The 22,923-nt window shown below is 42.8% G+C and overlaps 1 protein-coding gene across 2 annotated transcripts; it reads right to left on the bottom strand.

Annotated features, from left to right (window-relative positions):
* Positions 1–304: 304 nt before the first annotated feature.
* Positions 305–22,663, bottom strand: NSMCE4A (NSE4 homolog A, SMC5-SMC6 complex component). Of its 2 annotated transcripts, none has more exons than XM_003421864.4 (11): positions 22,345–22,663; positions 21,548–21,625; positions 21,079–21,209; positions 18,630–18,781; positions 14,993–15,092; positions 13,998–14,088; positions 12,820–12,914; positions 11,520–11,568; positions 10,178–10,272; positions 10,005–10,090; positions 305–5,373 (listed from the first exon to the last, which is right to left on the bottom strand). In XM_003421864.4, the coding sequence occupies exons 1-10, from the start codon at positions 22,646–22,648 to the stop codon at positions 10,016–10,018; spliced, it is 1,170 nt and encodes a 389-aa protein (XP_003421912.1). In that variant the 5' UTR covers positions 22,649–22,663; the 3' UTR covers positions 305–5,373; positions 10,005–10,015. The 2 variants fall into 2 exon arrangements, with proteins under 2 accessions (XP_003421912.1, XP_010599506.1); XM_010601204.3 differs by lacking the exon at positions 305–5,373 and adding an exon at positions 5,677–9,267.
* Positions 22,664–22,923: the final 260 nt, after the last annotated feature.

The following is a 22,923-nucleotide window of genomic DNA, read 5'->3' as shown; positions in this document are numbered from 1 at the left end:
AGAGGGTTAGAAACTGACAAAACCGTCATGAAAGGAGAAACTGGAAGGAGGGAGCGGGCTGACTCATTAGGGGGAGAGTAAGTGGGAGTATGGAGTAAGGTGTATACAAGCTTATATGTGACAGACTGACTTGACGTGTAAACTTTCACTTAAAGCACAATAAAAAGTACTTTAAAAAAGTAAATAAAAATGGCTCATGTTTGGCTTGAGGATCAAGTAAATATTAAAATATAGATTGAATTTTAAATCATTTTGGCATAAAAATAGAAACCACTTTCCACAACCTCATGTTTGAAATTATTTTATTTTTTAAGCATAAAATACACATACTTACTTTTATCAATCTGTTTTATTCTGAATGATACCAGTTTTAGGCTACAGTTTTCAAGCACATCTCTAAAAACAGCACGTTTTGGGAGAGATTTTATTCCTAATAAATGAGAAGCTGGGTTATAATTAATCACAATATTTTCTCCTTTCACTTTTTTTTTTAGGAACTAGACACTTGTGAATGGGCTACATGATAACTCTGTCCAGACGAATGTAGCTTACCTCTGTGGTAAAGAATATCTTGAAGTAAATACGCAGAGTCATTGTCATTGATTTGTATTTCAACCGTGGTGTATTTTTTGCTTCCCTGCCTTTAACTAATGACTGTTAGGAGCCCAATTAAATAACGTGTGATTAAAAAGGAGCCCCAGTTGTCAGCAGCTCAAATCCACCCAGCCGCTCCTTGGAAACCCTATGGAGCAGCTCTACTCTGTCCTGTAGGGTGGCTATGAGGCAGTCAGAATTGACTCAACAGCAGCGGGTAAAAATACATTAAACTTTCTTAAAAGCTCAGAAACTCTGTGGCAGCAAAGGAGCATTTAAGTGAGCAGCACGCTCAGCGATGATGACAGGCGGCTGGGCCACACGCACTGGTCTGCCTCCACCAGCTACTGTGTGTGTTCCTGCAGGATCCACTCCAAGGCTTCCGCCAATTCTACTTCTATGGAAAAGACGCTATGTACGTTCCTAACAGACAGAAGTGAAAAAGGTGTGCATGCTGCCTTTAAAGGTGCCCGGAGGTGGGGGGCTCTGTGAACTCAGCCCCTCCTAGTGTCTAAGGCGGCAGGCAGCCCAGCTCACACTGGGGGGCGCTCATCCCCTGCCAACCAGACTATGTCTTCATATCCCACCTCACAGTAGTCTCAGTCCAGGACAGCGATGACACACAAACACTTGTGACTTCTGGTTACCCTAGAAATCACCCCAAGGAGCTGTACAGGTCAGCAGTAGACAGCTGAAAGGCTGAAACGGACGGGAGAGAGTGTTTTCAGGAAGAGGAAACTCAGCGCGCTACAGAGCAGTTTAGGGGGCAGGCGCAGAGAGGACTGAAAAGCAAAGATGCTGTATGTAAAGCTGGCGATTGAGAGGGCCAAGGCCGAAGCACAAAATGCCGCAGAGAGAAGGCGTGAGGCTGCAAGTTGCAAGGACAGGACCAACGGCGCTGCCAGGAGGGGACCCGGGAGGGAGCCCTCAAAGGATCAGGCCTCATCCTGCCAGCCTCTGAGGGTGACAGACTCAGAATGGCTGGCCCTAAGCACAGAAGAACAGTAGGTATTACATCCCTTCTGTTTGGACTAAAGACAAGAGTGCTCATTTATTTGGGAACAGGTGTCTTACATGGTGGGAGGTGTGTATTCTGGAGTCACATGGACACAAACCCTGCCCCTGAAACCAACCCCAGGACCTCTCACAAGTCCCTTGAACCTCTCCCGGCCACAGTTCTACCATGAAATGGGGGCTAACAAGTTGTTTTGAAGATTAAGTAAAATAATCCATGGAAGTTCACAGCACAGTGTCTAGTGCTGAGTAAACTCAATAAATGTTGCTATGGAAACAATACCATAAGAACCTCTTAGAAAAGAAAAACATGAAAGCAGAAATACAGGTCTGTGTCCCTAAGAAAGGAATTAAACCAGTTGCCCTAGAGTCAGCTCCAACTCAAGGTGACCCCATGTGTGTCAGAGTAAACTGTGCTCCGTGGGGTCTTCAGTAGCTGCGTTTTCAGAAGTCGATCGCCAGGCTGTTCTTCTAAAGCACTTCTGGGTGCATGCAAACCTCTAATCTTTCCGCTAGCACCTAGCAAGTTAACTGTTGGCAGTTAACTAAACTGAAAGTAAACTAAAGGAATTAGTTTTACTCAAAAGGCAAATAGGAAGCAGATCTCTTGGATCTAAACATACTTTTTTTTCCTAAATTTATATTATAAAATCATTCTTTTGCTGCTAAGAGAAGCCAGAGAAAATATTTATAACCCAGGGTGTTAAACATAGAACCTACTTGCTAAGTAATCAGGTTAAGACCAATAGGTCTCAAACCCATTGCTGTCGCGTTGATTCTGACTCATAGCGACCCTATAGGACAGAGTAGAACTGCCCCATAGGGTTTCCAAGGAGCGGCTGGTGGATTTGAACTGCTGACCTTTTGGTAAGCAGCTGAGCTCTTAACCACTGCACCACCAGAGCTCAAAGAGGTCTCAAGGACGCCTAAATGTGACTGTGCTCGATCTTAAGTGACAAATTTCTCTACTATATTTTTCTGCATTAAATTCTAAAAAACAAAGTTTTTTTACTGTCTAGTTGTTTTATCTTCCTAAAGTGTAAACCTCTGACAAGAATCATGAAACAACGGCCAACATCACCCTAAATGGAGAGAGCCTGAAAACATTCCCATTGAGATCGGGAACCAGACATGGATGCCCTTTATCATCACTCTTATTCAACACTGTCTTGGAGGTCCTAGCCAGAGGAATTAGGCTAGATAAAGAAATAAAGGGCATCCAGATTGGCAAGGAAGAAGTAAAAGTATCTCTATTTGCAGATGACATGATCTTATACACAGAAAACCCTAAGGAATCCTCCAGAAAACTAGTGAAACTAATAGAAGAGTTCAGCAGAGTTATCGGGATACAAGATAAACACAAAAATCGGTTGGATTCCTCTACACCAACAAAAAGAACATGAAAGAGGAAATCGCCAAATCAATGTCATTCACAGTAGCCCTCAAAAAGATAAAATACTTAGGAATAAATCTTACCAGAGATGTAAAAGACTTATACAAAGAAAACTACAGTACACTTCTGCAAGAAACCAAAAGACTTACATAAGTGGAAAAACATACCCTGCTCATGGATAGGAAGACTTAATATTATAAAAATGTCTATTCTACCAAAAGCGATCTATACATTTAATGCAATTCCGATGCAAATCCCAACGACATTCTTTAATGAGATGGAGAGACAAATCACCAACTTCATATGGAAGGGAAAGAGGCCCTGGATAAACAAGGTATTACTGAAAAAGAAGAACAAAGTGGGAGGCCTTACTTTACCTGATTTTAGAACCTACTATACTGCCACAGTAGTCAAAACAGCCTGGTACTGGTACAACAACAGATACATGGACCAATGGAACAGAATTGAGAATCCAGACATAAATCCATCCACATATAAGCAGTTGATATTTGACAAAGGCCCCAAAACAGTTAAATGGGGAAAAGACAGTCTTTTTAACAAACAGTGCTGGCATAACTGGATATCCATCTGCAAAAAATGAAACAAGACCCATACCTCACGCCATGCACAAAAACAAGCTCAAAATGGATCAAAGACCTAAATATAAAATCTAAAACGATAAAGATCATGGAAGAAAAAATACAGACAACGTTAGGAGCCCTAATACATGGCATAAACAGTATACAAAACATGATAAAGAATGTAGAAGAAAAACTAGATAACTGGGAGCTCCTAAAATTCAAACACCTATGCTCATCCAAAGACTTCACCAAAAGAGCAAAAAGACTACCTACAGACTGGGAAAAAGTTTTTAGCTATGACGCTTCTGATCAGCACCTGATCTCTAAAATCTACATGATACTGCAAAAACTCAACTGCAAAAAGACAAATAACCCACATTAAAAAATGGGCAAAAGATATGAATAGACACTTCACTAAAGAAGACATTCAGGTAGCTAACAGATATATGAGGAAATGTTCACGATCATTAGCCATTAGAGAAATGCAGATCAAAATTACAATGAGATTTCATCTCATTCCAACAAGGCTGGCATTAATCCAAAAAACACAAAAGAATAAATGTTGGAGAGGCTGTGGAGAGATTGGAACACTTCTACACTGCTGGTGGGAATGTCAAATGGTACAACCCCTTTGGAAATCGATTCGGCACTTCCTTAAAATGCTAGAAATAGAACTACCATATGATCCAGCAACCCCACTCCTCGGAATATATCCTAGAGAAATAAGAGCCTTCACACAAACAGATATATGCACACCCATGTTTATTGCAGCACTGTTTACAATAGCAAAAAGAGGGACGCAACCAAGGTGCCCATCAATGGATGAATGGATAAACAAATTACGGTATATTCACACAATGGAATACTACACATCGATAAAGAATAGTGAAGAATCTGTGAAACATTTCGTAACATGCAGGAACCTGGAAAGCATGCTGAGTGAAATTAGTTGCAAAAGGACAAATATTGAATAAGACCATTATTATAAGAACTCGAGAAATACTTTAAACTAAGAAAACATGCTTTTGTGGTTACGAGAAGGGGGAGGGAGGGAGGGTGGGAGAGGGGTATTCACTAATTAGATAGTACATAAGAACTACTTTAGGTGAAGGGAAAGACAACACACAACACAGGAGAGGTCAGCACAACTGGACTAAGCCAAAAGCAAAGAAGTTTCATGAATAAACTGAATGCTTCGAAGGGCAGTGTAGCAGGGGAAGGGGTTTGGGGACCATCGTTTCAGGGGACATCTAAGTCAACTGGCTTAACAAAATCTACTGAGAAAACATTCCACATCCCACTTTGAAGAGTGGCGTCTGGGGTCTTAAACACTAGCAAGCAGCCATCTAAGATGCATCAATTGGTCTCAACCCACCTGGATCAAAGAAGAATGAAGAACACCAAGGACACAAGGTAATTAAGAGTTTAAGAGACAGAAAGGGCCACATGAACCAGAGACTACATCATTCTGAGACCAGAAGAACTAGATGGTACCCGGCTATAGCTGATGACTGCCCTGACGGGGAACACAACAGAGAACCCCTGAGGGAGCAGGAGCAGTAGGATGCAAACCCCAAATTCTCAGATGACCAGACTTAATGGTCTGACTGAGACTAGAAGGACCCCGGTGCTCATGGCTCCCAGACCTTCTGTTGGCCCAGGACAGGAACCATTTCCGAAGCCAACTCTTCAGACAGGGATTGGACTGGACAATGGGTTGGAGAGGGACGCTGGTGAGGTGTGAGCTTCTTGGATCAGGTGGACACTTGAGACTACGTTGGCATCTTCTGCCTGGAAGGGAGATGAGAGGGTAGAGGGGGTTAGAAGCTGGCGAAATGGACACAAAAAGAGAGAGCAGAGGGAGAGAGCGGGCTGTCTTATTGCGGGGAGAGTAATTGGGAGTGTGTAGCAAGGTGTATATAAGTTTTTGTGTGAGAGACTGACTTGATTTGTAAACTTTCACTTAAAGCACAATAAAAATTATTAAAAAAAAAAAACCATGAAACACATTTGGGTAACTATTGCCAGAAAATAACAACTTATAAATTATACTTGTTAATAGCTTTATATATAACTGAACTTTGAAAACTAGCTTTCTCAGCAAAGCTAAATTCTCTGTCCTACCAGCAATATAAAAAACAGTGGCCTCTAGTATTTGAAACAGCAACTTGGCCTTCCTTCCTCAGTGTTAAAATAAAGGTGGTAACAAAGCAAGATTAAATGGGCACACCAGCTCAGGGACAAGGACAAGAAGGCAGGAGGGGACAGGAAAGCTGGTAACAGGGAACCCAAAGTCGAGAAGGGGAGAGGGTTGACATGTCGTGGGGTTGGCAACCAATGTCACAAAACAATGTGTATTAATTGTTTAATGAGAAACTAATTTGCTCTGTAAACCTTCACCTAAAATACAATAAAAAATTAAAAAGAAACGGAGGTCCTTCTGATAATCTCCACCTAAAACACAACATGGCTCTTTGTTTATACTTTTATCAGAAAGTATTCTTTCCTTGCATTGGGACCAACCAAACACCAAAGCTCTTAACCACTGTGCCACCAGGGCTCCTGCTTTGGGACAAAGGAAAGTAAAACCTAGTAGAGCCCTGCCTATTGTCACAGAAATACCTTCTGCTACATATGGGAACTGGATCCCAAATCGACTCCCTAATACAATTCATACCAGGGTAGAAGTTTCCTGAAACCTTTTTCCTAGTATAACTTCTTTTTCTCATCTTCTCCAGATTGGCCTGGGCCAAATATATTCAAGACCCTCGGATTGCAGTGGGTCCCCAATCCCCATTAGAAAAGAAGATTCGGGTGAGAAAATGCATTTACCAGGAAACTTGGAGCTAATAATAGGATCATGAAAAGGAATCACCAAGGTAGCGAGGGTCTGAGTGCTTCAAGGGAAAGGGCTTTGCCTGTCATGTTCAGTGCAGCATTCGGTTCACTGAGGACCTCCTGGTGCCGCCTGGACGGTGAGGAACAAGATTACCACCACTCAGGCCTTCACAGTGCTCAGTCCAGTGAGGGAGACAGATGTTAAACAAATAATCTCCACAAATCAGCAGCGCTAAGTGTCAGGAAAGGATGGGGCTATATGAAAGTGTATGTAGAAAGCTCAAGGAAGTGACGTTTAAGCTGAAACCTAACAAATATATCCATACGTGCCAGAGTCAGAGCTGCCAGTAAAGCCGAGACGTGACCGTGTTCTACCTTAACTGATGGTTTTCTCTGCTACATTGTCCTGCATTACATTGAAAACACAGAACCAGTAAAGCAGATGGAGAAGTGGCCAAGTGATAGAGAATCTGGCGGTACTCAGCTGATGGCTGGGCTAGTCTGGAGGGCCCAAGGTGGCTTTACTTACATGCCCTTGGCGGTATCCTGGAACCCAGGAGAAGAAAGTGAAACTGTTTCAGGGAGGAGAGAGTGGTCACCTCTAGTGAAAGCTGCTGCAAGGTCAAGTGTGATAGGAACAGAGATGGGACCACTGAATGTGGCAACGTGGAGATCACTCATGAACTAGACACTGGCAGCCAAGAGAAGTGCTGTGGCGGATGGAAACCCAACTGAGATGGATTGAGGAGAAAATGTGAAGTGATTATAGCTAACACCTTCAAGGAAGTTTACTACAAAGAGAATCAAAAAAGGGGAAAGAAGCCAGAGAATAATGTACCATAAAGGAATAGTTTCCTTTTTTGTTTACAGATGATGTCCGTTGAAGCATATTTGCCTGCTGATGGAACGATCCAGTACAGGGCAGATTCTGATGGTGTAGGAAAGGGAATTTGATTAAGTATGAAATTGAAGTTTTCGAGGCTCAGAAAGCACAGGTAGAAGGGTTGGCTTTTGGTAGGCGAAGGGGTAACGTTTCCATTGTAAAGGCAGGAAGGCCAAGTGTGGGTGTAGATGGAAGATGATTGTCTGGGCAGTGGGAAGAGAATGGGGTTCCTGAGTAACTGCTTCTGCTTCCTCAAGGACGTCAAAGGCAAAATCTTCAACCAGAAGGGAATGCTGGGAGAGGGGAGATTAGGGGGCTTGCCATCGAGCTGATTCCAACTCAGAGAGGAGGACCTAAAACATGGTTAGGAGCCTTAGCTGGGGCGTGACTGGGGAGTGCCAGGTAAGGCCAACAGGCCCCCTAGGGATCTATGCATGGAACTATGATAAAGGACATCCAGCTTAAAAAACTCTAATATTTGCCTTTGACAAGAGTTTAGGTGGTGTCCAGTCTTCAGAAGTAAGAAAACTGTTAGCCCAAAACTTTCAACAGGAAAACAAAACACTTGATAAGCTTAAGGACATGTCTTTTGACTTGCGGTTTGCCAAAGCAGAGGCATACTACTATCAACGCTATCAAGAAATGATCATGGAGGAATGGAAATACAATATGGTTCCCCAATGGGACATCAAAATAAAGGAAGAAAAAAAGCGATCACAAAGTGAGAAGACAGAAGATGTGGAAACCTGGAACTATCTAGTGCCCAATAGGGAGCTCAGTCAGATAGAGAAGCATATACACCGAGCCGAGTGTGCCAGACGCCTCAGGGACCACAGATACCGCCTACTCCCCCAAAGAATCCCCAGTGAAATACTTCCTCCTAAAATCTTAGCACTGGAGAAGGAGAAAAAGAATGAAAACATTCAGAAAACACCCAAAATTAAAACTGAAAAGCACAAGGTCTTATGGGCGAAGAAACAGATAAAAGGGCACCAAGAGCGAATGATTCAAGGGCGAGAACTCACGGAGCAAAGGAACGAGAGAAAAGACGCTCAGAAGCTCTCTGACCAAGTCCCTCCTTACCGAAAGCCTCTAGTGGAGAAAGAGAAGAAAGAGTTTGAATGGGTCACAGCCTATCCAATTGTCCAGCCTAACGAGAAAGTGCTCATAGAAGTGACTATCCTGATGGAAAAGGCAAAAAAAGAGGATAAAATTGAAAAACCACTCCAAAGGGAGTTCTTGAGCATACCGCCATTTTTGAGAAGTCAACTAGAAAAAAATAAAGTTTAAGTTATTTTTGTGATTATTGTATTCCTTTTCCACACCAGCATACATCCTACACCCCCTAATTTTGTCTCTAAATGGATGAAATTGGCCAAACAAAAAGTTAAACCGTAGGCACCGTACCCCAAGTGTCTAGCTAGCTGCCTTACAAATGATTTAAAGATGGAACAGAAGCTTTTGGAGGGTGCACAATAATCTGTTAAGAAGGGGGAGAGATGAGCATCGCTGAAGGCAGACTGCTGGTGTGTAAACCACAGGCAGAATCATATGAAATTGCTGATATCTGACCATTTTTCACCTACAAAACAAACTGCATATGGTTCAATGTAGTATTTGTAGACTAGCTAGCTTTACAGCTAAAGAGATGTAAAAAGAACCATAATGAGCCATTATGCCATTACCCATTAAACCATGAACAATCTAAGTATTATAGCTCTCAATGGGACAGGATTGGAGGAAGGAGAAGCCCCTTTCGCCCACTCCATGATCAGAAAAGAAAGAGTAACTACCATTACATTGTGAACACGGCAGTGAATTTCCTTTAATCAAAGACAACCATGACAAATGAACTATCAAAAGCTACATTTTACTAAAAACAGTCTGTCTTTAAAAATGTTTAACCATACAATATATACAATACATGCTGCTTTTCTGTTTGCATTTCACTATCCATTTGAGTCCTAAAAAAAGGGTGGAGAGCAGGAAAGAGCTGGTTAAGAGTTTATAAATGGCAAAGTTCATTTAATATACACAAATGGAAGCTAACAGGTATCCACTCCTCGGTAAGGAGGGCCTCAGTTAGCCACATTACACAGCATCCATTCTTGCCAAGGTCATAGAGCTATAAGGGGGCAGAGCCACTAGAATCTAGGACTCCTGACCCCCATCCCCAGCTCTACGCAGCACAGAATGTCAGATCATTGCTAAGACTTCTTCTCAGAAATGTTCCCCTTCATAGAAATGACAGGTATAGCATAACTGAAATTTCAGAAATGCCCGTTTACTAACATCATTCCAAGGTAATTCTGTCTTAAACCCCCTTTTCTGCTATAAAAAATAAGCAAACCTAATGGGACTGTGAACAAAATTTATCTAATTTACCACTGTATTGGGGGAAAAAAATGACAGACCAAGAACAAACACTCACTGGACCTCTTTCAACTGCAAATCTTAAGAACACCAAAGTAATCAGTCCCACGAGTGGAACTTGCAACCACCATGCCCTGCATCCGCCTGTCTCCCCAGTGACACACGGTTCTAGAATCTAAGCATGGAGCACCCAAGGGATCTAGAATCTAAGAATGGAGCACCCAAGGGATGCAAAACCCAGGTTTCTCAGGCGTGGGAAAAAGGAGGATGGCTTGGCATGCCAAATAAACCTTGCCAAAATGGTACAGCTGCCCATGGGAAATGTTACCTCGGGTTACATCAGCTGCCCGGCCTCTGCTGGCTCTGACTTGAGGCAATCACAGGCTCTGAGATCTCGAAGGTCTTGACAATTTCCTGGCAGAGAATACGGAACGTTTAGGCACTGGTGTAAAGCGAAGGAGGACAGGTGAGAACAACGCAGGGCGGCAGGCACAGCTTTACCTCCCAGTCCCGGTAACTCAGAGCTATGATGCCTTGATGCCTCGTCTGGGTGTTATGGTCAACTCCCTCATTTTCTTCGTTAGTATTAACAGGCTCTGTTTGGAAGAGAAAGTTTTCAAAGGTTATCACATCAGAAGAGGTAATTCAAACAGAAACTGATAAATAACGGGACCGAAACCTGTCCTGAGAAAACACTTATAATTGTTGTTGTTGTTACATGCCGTTGAGTCAATCCTGACTCATAGAGACCCTATAGGACAGAGGGGAACTGCCCCATAGGGTTTCCATGGCTGTAATCTTTAAAGGAGCAGACTGCCACATCTTTCTCCCATGTTGCAGCTGGTGGGTTAGAACCACCAGCCTCTCGGTTAGCAGCCGAGTGCTTAACCACTGCACCACCAGGGCTCCTTATAATAGTACATACGTATTAGGGTTCTGTGCATTAGTAAGCTATTATAGTATTCTTACAGAGTGAGTAACCCCCTTTGCTTCTTTCCATTAAAAAAAAAAAACAACTATAGAATAACATGTTCCAGTCATTTGAAAATCTCTGCCTATATGCCAGACACAGAGATAAGGCCTAGTGAGTCCAATATGAAATCAAGAGTGTTTAAAGTAACAAATAAGTGCAATAAGAGTACTTCCTTCTCTATAGGAGACTTTAGGAGAGGAGCTGTAATGGAGAGTGTGAAAGTACTCAAGTTAAGAATTAAAAATTCACAGACCCTTAGGGAGAGGAGGAGGAGCTAGCATCAAAGGAAAGGTAGTTAGAAAGAAGGAAATGACAAAAATGGCTGCAAATTACAAACTTTTCTAAATTAAAATCTCAAAGAAAGCCTATTACTTCTTATTGATATTTACTGCAGTAGATGTTGAATCAGTGATATAGATCAACCCATCAAAGTTTTAAACCATGATCATGTTTCCAGTATTCTCAGTTAGGTGTGCAAGATACAACAAAATAAAAGTTTGCTCCCTACAATGAAAACTCATTTACATTCACCTGTGAGTACTGTGCTCCTTTAAAAAAAAAATCATTTGTGAGACCTAACGGCCAAGATGAGACGGTCAGGAGAGGCAGGGAAGCTAGATTAATGGAAATGGAACAACCAGAACAGGAAAAATAAGAATGCTGACACATTGTGGAAAATATAACCAATGTCTCTGAACAAAATGTGTAGAAATTATTAAATGGAAACCTCATTTGCTATGTAAACTTTCACCAAAACACAATGAAATATTGTTTTTAAAAACTCATTGACATCTAGTAAAAAATCGATTTCATAAATATGGCAAATATAATTTCTCTACAATTAATTTTTTTAAACAGATTGCCACTTACCTATTACTGGCAGTCGATCGTCGTCAAGTCTTATTCTTGCAAAGCCATCCTAAAACACAAATATGATTTTAGGTGAAAACCAAAATTTAGATTCAAATCCTGTAACTATTAGATGAAAAAAATTACTCCTTTAGAAAACTCGAACACAGACACTCAAAAAAAATGCCATAGCAAAAATGGGGAGATGATATGGACAAGACTTCTCTAACAACTTTTTTTACAAACGGGAATCTCTCAGGTTTCTAATCCTCTTTTCTACCCAGACACAGCCTCTTAAATAAAACTAATGGTCTGGGCTCTTGTATTGATTCAGACATATTTGATTTGGGATACCGCACATTTTATTATACATAATTCTATCACTTGCCACTGATAAAATATGCCTTTGTTATCATTTCTTGAAGAATACTTTGGTCAACACAAGATTTTATCTGAGGTTAATATCAAAGTCATCGAACATGCCCAGGAATGTAACCCGACGTTAAACTACAGTCTTAAGCAAATTCCCATAGTACATTTCCGAATAGGGGTTTTTTGAAGCCTGCATTTTTTGAAATTATTTCAAAGTTAAAGAAGAGTTGCAAGACTGGTGTTAAAGATCCCTCACATATCCTTTGCCCAAATTCACCAATTGTTAAAGTTCTGATACGTTTGTTTTATCACTGTTTCCCTGTATTATGTTATTATTCACTGTAAACCGTGTGAGACTAAGTCATAGGTGGTCTGCCCCTTTTCTCTAATACTTCTGCACGTATTTCTTGAGAAAAAAGGATGCTTTCTTAATTAACATGACAACTATTAAATTCAGGACATTTAGCATTTACACCACACTATTACGAAGCCCCAGTGGCACAACGGTTAAGCAGCTCAACTGCTAACTCGAAGGTTTGCAGTTTAAACCCACTTGGCAGCTCCACAGGAGAAAGACCTCGTGATCTGCTTCTATACAGATTATACCCCAGAAAACCCTACGGGGTAGTTCTACTCTGTCACATGGATGGCTGTGAGTTGAAAATTGACTTGGCGGCACCCAACAACAACAATCATAATGTTATCTAATATATATTCCCATATTCAAATTCCCCCAATTCTTTCTCTAAATAACTTCTAAATGTAAATGCAGGTACACAAATTTTTAGCTCGTTTCTTCTGGCTACATATCAGTTAATGTTTTGCAACAAATGGGTCGAAGGTATATACTGGTTAGCACAAATACCTCTGCCAGTCCCATTGGTAGGTTTTATTACTTACCCTTTTAAAAGTATGTAAAAGCAATTAGAGAAACAGTCTTAAATCTTACCCTTATAATGAAGGAAACATGAAAGATGTTTTCTACCGTACGGGGAAAAGAATGTGGGTCAACCACAAAGTCAAAGAAGGAGATAGGCGTGTCAGCTATAGGGAAAAAGAGAAAAAGAGTCATCAAAACAGGAAAAATTATTTTTGCTTATCAGAGTGGCACAAATGTTAGGCCCAGTACTCTCGAGTGTCAGCCAGAGAGAGAAAGAGACGAAGTGGCCTGTTGTGGGAGTGTTAATCAACCCTTCTGGAGGGGGACTTGGTGGTATCTATTAAAACCCGTATGCCCACTTTCCTGGTGATCGCCTTTAAATAGGTGTCCTGCAGAAATATTAGCACAAAGATCCGTACAGATTGTTCACTTCAGCAACGTACACAAGAGTAAAATGCTATAAAGAACTTTACTAGCCAATCAGGACAGCATTAGTTAAACACATTTATGATACAGCCGTACAATGGGAATCACTGAAAAGAATAAGAGCGTCCCTGGTATGGTGCAAACGGTTAACGCCCTCAGCTGCTAACTGAAAAGGTTGGCAGTTTGAGTCTACCCTGAGGTGCCTTGGAAGAAAGGCGTGGCAATCAACTGTCAAAAGCTCAGCACAGCTCCACTCGGACATACACGGGGTCTCCACGAGTCAGAACCGACTCGACCACAGCTCGTTTTTTCTGGTTTATATGTATTGGCATGGAAGGATGACCTCACTGAAAAATCATGTTGCAAAAGAGTGCATACATTATAATCAGCTTTGAAAAAGGCAAAAAAAAAAAAAAAAAAAGCCACCTATTTATATGTATGTGTATGTCTGTAAGACTGACATAAATAGAAAATAATTTGAAAAGATACACATTCTTTTTAAAGTGGCTGTCTCCGGGGAAAGGGGGAGGGTGGAATGAGGTAACTCTTAACTTTTCCCACTCCTGTGGTGTGTTTTAGTTTTTAACAGAAAAAGTAACCCATTTTAAAAATACAAATGAAAAGTTACCTACGTTCTCATATGGGATTTCTAAAGGAAGAGAAGCTCCATAAATGCACGTGTCAAGAAGGAATCAAAATGATTCCAACGTTACATACAGCTGAAAATGCCTTTTTAATAAAAATAATCCCTTATGAAAGCGACAAAGGTCTAATTTTGATAAATACTACTTGCTCCATTTCAAACTTGGTGTCAGACTTACGATCTTCTTGAAAATAGGTTTGCAACAAGCCCAAGATTCTTTCTACTTCTTTTTCTGTTGCTTCTTGATGAGATTCTTCCATTCTTTTTAACTGAAAAATAAAGTCATTGTCAAGCCAACTGACCTACTTGCTTGCCTGTCAGCCTTTTCTTCTCTCTTGTATACCCAAACTCCTCTAAGTATCTTTTGTTGCAGATTGCTAGCAGTTTCTATTCCTGCCTTAAAATTTACAATTTATAAAAAAAAGAAAGAAAAGATTTTCTAACTACAGTAACATTTTTACATCAACTGCTTAATAGAAGAGTAGAAACGCTGGTGGCATAATGGTTAAGTGCTACAGCTGCTAACCTAAAGGTCGGCAGTTCGAGTCCACCAGGTGCTCCTTGGAAACTCTATGGGGCAGTTCTACTCTGTCTTATAGGGTCACTATGAGTCGGAATCGACTCGACAGCAACAGGTTTTGGGGTTTAATAGAAGAGTAGCATTACCAAACCAACCATTTTCCGGTTGAACATAAAGCAGCAAAACAGCAAGGGCAGTTTAGAACAATGGTTCTCAATCGGGGGTGATTTTACCCGTCGTGAGACATTTGCCAATATCTATAGACATTTTTGGCTGTTATACTGAGGGGAAAGGGTCTTATTGGGATCTAGGGGAGCAGAGGCCAGGAAATGCTACTAAATATCCTACAAGGCACAGGGCAGCCCCTTGCAACAAAAAGTTATCCAGCTCAAAATGTTGACAGTGCCAAGGCTGAGAAACCCTAGTTTAGAAGAACTAATGGAAATTACAGAAATGAGTTAAAACAAAGACAAATGTTCAATTCAACAAAACGTTTAAGGGCTTACGTAAAATGATTATTTCAGTGACAAACCTGACTCCCAGGCCCTACGACTTAGAAAACGCTCAGAAAAGATGGCTAAATTGAGTGTACTTTATATAATTGGCTATTTTAGCTTTGGGTGCTTTAAGAAGCAACATTTAAAGAAACAAACCTGGGTGGGCATGACCCTCTGCTCTTCTGTCGTACGAGTTTTTTTTGGACGATCGGCTCGTGGCTTTGGCTCAGGGGGCTCTCCTTGTATTGAACCCAACCTAATGAAAAAAGTGCTTTCATGTCTTTGTTTTGTTTTTTTCTTTTTAAAAACAAACTGATTTCACTAATAAAGCCGTTCCCAAGGTAGAGTCGAATTCAGACCAGGCATCAGTGATATATGGAACTGACATCAGAACAAGACTCTTGGTACCTAGTTTGTAACATCCTCTCTGATCCCTCTGTGTTCCTAAAAGAACTTCTGGGAGCTTTATTCAACCATAGATACCGCCTCAGACACCCACATTTTGCTCTGACACAGTCAGCTAGTGTGTGTGCCTGTGAAGTCTTCCCAGTTAGTCTCATGTCTCTCTTGGAAAACCAACTTCAGAGACCAAGGGAGGACGACATGTTGGGATGAGGAACAGAATAGTTCCAGTGGGATGTGGGGTCCCAGGGCCAAGGCTCAGAGCCTGGGACAATAGGTCTCCAACACACTTGTCTTAGGACAACAGGTCAGGCAAAGGCCGAGGGATTCCTTTCCCTTTGGGACTCTCCCCACCAAAAAAGCCCCAATGCAGACTTAAGCTATAATAACGGATATATGATGTAGAGATCAAGGCCCTGAGAATACAGACTCATGTCCCTATTCTTGAAGAGATCAAAGTACACATTATGGATGGACAGATATGCAGTCATACACAGACACATTCCAACAATATAGTAGACCCTACAGTGCCGTAATGGACCGTCGCTCAAGAGGTATGACAGCATTTGGGCAGAGCTGTCGACTTGGACACGGCAGTGATCTGGTGGAGAAATCTGATCCTATACTGGTACCTCTGTCTGGACAAGTTACTGGAGGCTTCTGAGTAGGAGCATGGGGGACAAATAAACCTCATCAAATGAAAAAGGACATTGTAGGCCAAGGGAACAACGAATGCAGAGGCTCAGAGTTGTAATACTTCATCATGGCTGGGATTTGGGCTGGATAAAGAAAGTTTAAGTCACACCACAAAAGACTTTATCTTTAGATCCTAGGATTTATGACAGAGCCTAACACTCAACAACAAAATACAAAGATTTGGCCTTTACCGGAAGAACTAGTGATTGTCCTGACAGAGACCACAACAGACAGTCCCTGATGGAGCAGGAGAAAAGTAGGGTGCAGGATTCAAATTCTAATAAAAAGACCAGACTTGATGGTCTGAGACTGGAGCGACCCCAGAAGACATGGCCCCTGGACTCTGTTAGTCCAGGACTGAAACCATTCCCGAAGCCAACTCTTCAAACAAAGATTAGACTGGACTATAAGACATAAAATGATACTGGTGAGGAGTGTGCTTCTTGACTCAAGTAGATACATGAGACCAAATAGGCAGCTCCTGACCAGAGACAAGATGAGAAGGCAGAGGGGGACAGGAGCTGGTTGAATGGACATGGGAAATACAGGGTGGAGAGGAGGAGGGTGCTTTCACATTGTAGGGACAGCAATTAGGGTCACATAACAATGTGTGCATAAGTTTTTGTGTAAGAAACTGACTTGAACTGTAAAATTTCACTTAAAATGCAAAAAAAAATTAAAAAAAAAGATTTGGTCTTTATCCTACAATAAAAAAGCTTGGTCTTTATCTATATATAATGGTTCTGGAGTTACCTGAAAGCTTGTTAAAAACAGATGCCCGGTCCCATACCCAGACCTACTATATTCACATCCCCAAAGCCTTCTAACTGAGACGCTGCCAATCCTAGGATGTTTAGGAGGATGACTCAGGGTAGACAAACGCCTGGGACCTATACTACGTACGGATGAAATGACGGAAACAACTGGGATGGTTACCCTAGAGGAAGTATCTATTGAGGAACACAACCAATGAATGGACTAGGTTGTCTTACAAAAAAACCAGTAAGAGCTCTTCTTTGTTCCTCCATAAGGCTGTGGTAGGAAGTTAGACAGCCAATTTCATTTGAAAACAAAGAAAAACTTTTCAGAATTAGAGTTGCAGCCAAAAAATGAAGTGAGTTGTTTATGTGACATTGACTCAACTAATATTCAATACGGTCCGTGGTTATCCATTAGGGAATTATAATAACTGCTGTGTTACGTATATGGGTACACTCTCTTAGGATATCCTGATAGGAAGTATCCTTGTCCTACGTGGTAAGGATTTTAAAGATGACAAAACAAAACCAGAGACATTATGCCACAGACCCAAAGCCACACAGCTAAGTAGTAAAGGAGCCCAGACACTCTTGGTAAGGAGGCTCCAGCCCACAGCCTTTCCTGCTAACACAGGCCAGGGTGACCTTTAAAGTTTCACCCCCATTAAGAGCGTAAAAAAAATAAAACCCAAACCCATTGCCGTCGAGTCAAGTCCAACTCATAGCAGCCCTATAGGTCAGGGTAGAACTGCCCCATAGGGTTTCCAAGGAGCGCCTGGTGGATTTGAAATGCCAACCTTTTGGTTAGCAGCCATAGCTCTTAACCACTACATCACCAGGGTGTCCATATGATGACACGCCTATCACGTAGGTGTAGCAGCCGTGGAAGTGCCGGGGATCGAAGCTGGTGCCTCGTACCTGCAAAGCATGCGCTCTACTACTAAGCTACACCCCCGTGCATCATCAAGAGTTTAGGGGGTTTTAGCAAAGAAGTTTCCTGAATAAACTGAATGCTTCGAAGGCCAGAGTACCAGGGGCAGGGGGTTGGAGACCATGGTTTCAGGGGACATCTAGGTCAACTGGCATAATAAAATCTATTAAGAAAACATTCTGCATCCCACTTTGGTGAGTGGCATCTGGGATCTTAAACACTCGCAAGTGGCCATCTAAGATGCATCAATTGGTCTCAACCCACCTGGAGACCTGGAGCAAAGGAGAATGAAGAACACCAAAGACACAAGGTAATTATGAGCCCAAGACAGAAAGAGCCACATAAACCAGAGACTACATCAGCCTGAGACCGGAAGAACTAGATGGTGTCCGGCTACAACTGATGACTGCCCTGACAGGGACTACAATGGAGAACCCCTGAGGGAGCAGGAGAGCAGTGGGATGCAGACCTCAAATTCTCATAAAAAGACCAGACTTAATGGTCTGACTGAGACTAGAAGGACCCTGGAGGTCATGGTCGCCAAACCTTCTGTTAGCCCAAGACTGGAACCATTCCCAAAGCCAACTCTTCAGACAGGGATTGGACTGGACTGTAAGATGGAAAATGATACTGGTGAGGAATGAGCTTCTTGGATCAAGTAGACACATGAGAGTATGCGGCCAGCTCCTGTCTGGAGAGGAGATGAGAAGCCCGAGGGGAACAGAAGCTGGCAAATGGACACAGGAATACAGGGCAGAGAGAAGGAGTGTGCTGTCTCCTTAGGGGGAGAGCAACTAGGAGTATATAGCAAGGTGTATATAGATTTTTGTATGAGAGACTGACTTGACTCATAAACTGCCACTTAAAGCACAATAAAGAGTTTAGGGGCTTTTAAATGGCATTATGATCGTCACCTCTACAAGACCAAGCATCGTCTTTATCTCTAAAATAAGAAACAATTTAAGGTTTACAACTGGCTGGTCTGTGGGATTTTTCAAATACTTACAGAAAATGGAATGTATGGGTTTTATTAAAGGTGTTCTCCGCTGTTTTGCCTGCTCGTTTCCAGGAGTCATAGACTAACAACTCCGAATCGGAACCACCTTCATCATGGATGAGTTCTTCAGCCTCTAGCGGATTCACACCCATATGTGTCAGCTACAAAAACGAGGGAAAACAAAAAACTCAGTTAAGCCACAAGCAATCACTCACAACATCCAATTATCTCTATCACTAAAACCTGAAGAGGTCAGAGACAACGCCTGTTTTCAGTGTTCCGGCATGTTGGCTACATTCCTTCTTATAAAGATAATTTTATATAGAAAGTCCTGTCTTCTTTTTAGATGAAAATATTCCTTAACACACTTAGGGGACGTCTGGTGAGAATATGAGATGATCCAGACTGGTGGGTCTCAACTGGGGCCGTTCTGCTCCCCAGGTGGCATTTGACAATGTCTGGAAACATTTTTGGGTGTCACAACTGAGGTGGGGGTTACTCCTGGCATCTAGTGGGTAGGGACCAGAGATGCTGCTGAGCATCCTACAACGTACAGGACAGCCCCCACAACAAAGACTCAACCCAGCCCAAAAGGTCCACGGTGCTGAGGTTGAGAAGCCACTGCATGCTGGGGCTTTGGTATGCCCTTAAAAAGAACTAAGCCCAGTGGAAATTTTTGGATCACAAGTATAGTTGGTTTTTAAAGTATTAATAAAACTGTACTAGTATAAAAAGATAAGATCACAGCCCAGATCAAAAGCTCTAGGACAGAACAGGGAAGTTTAGCTGGCTTTCAGATTTTAATTTTTAAGCAACCTTCTGGAGCACTCTAGAGATCTCTATTCAGCTTGTATCTCAGTCTATCCTGAGAGCACCTAAAAGTGCTCCCTGGGAGGAGTTGGTGGGCGTCTAACAATTCTCTCATCTCAGCCTGACATCGAACATACCTTTATGAAAGTACACTTTGACTATACTATACTACGAAGTACTTAGAAGTTATCAAATTAAAATGGTCATATCATATGTAAGCAATAATCACAAAGTCTTCAGAGAGCTTAACCCTATTACAGGCAACCATACTTTGAAGAAAAGATGCTACAAGATCCTGACTGGAGGGGAGCCCTCAATTCCCTTCCATTCTGCCATCCAGTCCTACCACCATGGCCTGTGGAAGGAACACTTGAACTTGCATCTGGTCAAATCTATCATCTTTTCTTTATAGTGTTTATATTTGGTGTTAGACTTGGAAAGGCGTTCACCACCATGAGGCTGGTGTTGTTGGGTGTCATCAAGTTTATTCTGACTCACAGAGACCCCAAGTGACAGAGCACAACTGCCCCATAGGGTTTTCTTGGATGTAATCTTTACAGGAGCAGATTCCCAGGTCTTTCTCCCGAGGAGCCGCTGGGTGGGTTCGAACCCCTGACCTTTCGGTTACAGCCGAGCTCTTAACATTTGTACCACCAGGGCTCTTTACCTGAGATGAGTCAGCTACTAATTTAGGGTTTTATACTTAATGGTATAAGACTTCTAGAACTTATTTCCGTATATACAGTACAAAGCTTAAACTGGTAAATAAAAATAAATTTACAAAAAAATAACTCTATATGGTCACTTTACGTATGGAACTGTGTATTAGCGTGCATTTTTCTAAATGCATTATATTTAACAATGAAAAAGGAAAAAAAAGAAAATTTTAATAATTTAAAAACAATAAATTAAAATGCTCCTCTGCCTCCTGCAAAATAATTACTTTATCAGGCTGGACCTCATGATACTAAATCGTTTTAATAAGCACTTAATTGACATGAACATCCAGCCAGAAATAAAATGTTTATACCAAGCTCAGCACAGAATCAAAGAAAAAAAAGACAATAAAATAAGATCAGTCTCAATATGCTTTTCTTATAAACCCATCAAGGAAAAGTTTTAATATTTCAGATAACGACAGTCAAGCTTATTAAGAGGCAAAAAAAAGAAAAAATGATCATATTCATATGGTTCTGAAATATTCTCAAAGACAGGCCAAAACAGGCTGCCTCCACCAGGCCTAACTCATCTCCAGCTGTGTTCTACCGCCTGCAGTGTTGGCCTTTTGCCCAGCCCAGGATGAAGGTCCCAGGTTGCTGAGAATGACCCAGAATACTTAACTGAGCTAGCTGAGGGGGAAGAAAACGGCCATTTGTAAATAACCATAGCAGCCAGGGTTAAAACAGAATGCTGAAAGGGTTTCAAACTGTGCTCTGAGGACCACCCTAAATCCCACCATGTGGCACTATTTTCGTTTGTTTACTGTGGTAAGATCTCTCTGGAGGAATCTAAGGAGGCCAAAAAAAAGAAAACTGAAAAATGATGCGAAAATCATTAGCATATGGATATAAGTAAAGCAGATAACTTAATTATATACTATAAGATAAAGGAAACATTTTTTATGAAGATTCTGTAGCTTTGAACTTACTAGAGCCTCAACATATCTTAACGTATCAAACGAGTTCAGGTCAGAACGCAGCTGCTTTGCTTTCTCTTTTCCCAAATCAGAAGCCAAAACAAGGAAGTGGGCATCTAGGACTGCTTCTCTTGCTCGGGACACTATTTAAAAAAGGAAAATATACACATTACAAAATACACATTTTCACAGCTATGCTCCCTAAATTCCCAACTACTTACCAGGCATTGCCCACTGGACCAAAAAAAAAAAAATCTCAAGATGCTGAAAACAGATGCATCTCTCGCTGAAAGCTGGCCCCCTACCCAAATCATCAAAGTCTCAACTTGAATACAAATTGGCCAGCAGTAAAAGCCCCTCTCTCTCGTTTTCCTCTCCTGTTAACTGAACCACAACCTTGTAATAATGCACAACTAATCAAAATGATCCTGAATCGGATGACAACAAAAAGCTTCTGTACATACATAAAATAATAAATTACCTTCATTAAACAGAGTGTTGGCCTCTTCAAGGACCTCTGTTAATCTGTCACCAGCATTCAGGATATCCTCCCGGTTTTCTATTTCAAAAGAGACAAGCTTTGGGAAATCTGCTCATCAGGTGTTAATAAAATCACTGAGTTATCACCCCTAGTCGTGAAGTCAAGCCGGTACCCTGCTCCCTGGGAAAGCACTTCCGACATCCTTACTTTTTAACCCAATAATGGCACAGGAAAGAGAGAGGCGACTCTGCCCTTAAACAGCATAAGCTTTAAGAGGAAGCCCTGGTTAATCTTACCCCAAAGGGCCCGGGTTGTGCAGCCTGAGGCCTGCTCCCTAGAGTGGTTCTCAAATTTTGGCAAGCACCTGAATCACCCGGTGGGCGAGTCCACAGACCGCCAGGGGCGCCTCCCAGGGATTCAGCCTCGCTGGTTCGGGGTGGGGGTGAGAGTCTGTATTTCTGACAGTTCTAAGGGGGCGCGGGGACGCCATAGAAAGAACAGTCCTGCTCTCCCCGTGGGACTAGCTGCCTGGGCACAGGCGAGTCACCGAACGGGTCTGGCCTCCAGTCTTGCCATTCTGCAAATCCGAGACCTGCCGTGTCTCTACCCAAGGTCGTGATGGGGATCCCAAGGACAAAACAAATGCGAGCGCACTCTGTAAATAAACGAAGGCGCGGCCCGAATGTGAGGGCTGTCACCAAGTGCGCATTAAAGAATAAAAAAATAACTAGCCGCGCCGCACGGGCCGCGGGCCTTCCCGCCGGGCGCACGGGGACAGCTTAGCCCGCGCCCCTTACGTTGGACGGAGTTGATGAGCGCCCGGTACTGGTGGCGGATCTGGCGGCACAGGCCTTGGTCGGCCTCCGCCTCCAGGCTCGCCGGATCCAGGCCCTCGTCCCCCGAATCCGATGGCTCCTCCTCGTACAGGCTCGGGCGCTCCGGGGCCTCCCTGCGCTCGGGCGCGGCGCCGCGGCGGGATCCCGCCGACAACGGCGACCGCGAGCGGGAGCGGGTGTGGTCCCGCTGCGCGTCCTGGTCGAGGTCGTGGCCCCGGCCCAGACCCCGGCCCTCCGACCGGCGGCTGCTGCTATCCCCAGACATCACGCCAATTCTCCGTGCAACTTAACAACAGCGGAAGTTCGCTCCAGAAACTGAAACCCCTGCTCCGCGCGCACGGGCTCCCTGCGGAACCAGCCCAGGCGGCGCGAGCGCACAGCGACGCCTGTGGCCGGAGGCCGACGAGGAGGCGCGTCCCGAGCCTGAGTTGCGCACGGGGCTGGGTGCTTCCCGGCTGCTGTACCCGGTCACCGGCTGAGCGCCCCTGGGCCCCAGACATTGTGAACATAAGATCCTGCTGGGGGGCGGTAATGGGCTAA

This window comes from Loxodonta africana, chromosome 16, assembly GCF_030014295.1.
Source record: "Loxodonta africana isolate mLoxAfr1 chromosome 16, mLoxAfr1.hap2, whole genome shotgun sequence".
Classification (NCBI taxonomy): domain Eukaryota; kingdom Metazoa; phylum Chordata; class Mammalia; order Proboscidea; family Elephantidae; genus Loxodonta; species Loxodonta africana.
This window is presented reverse-complemented; position numbering and strand designations above follow the sequence as displayed.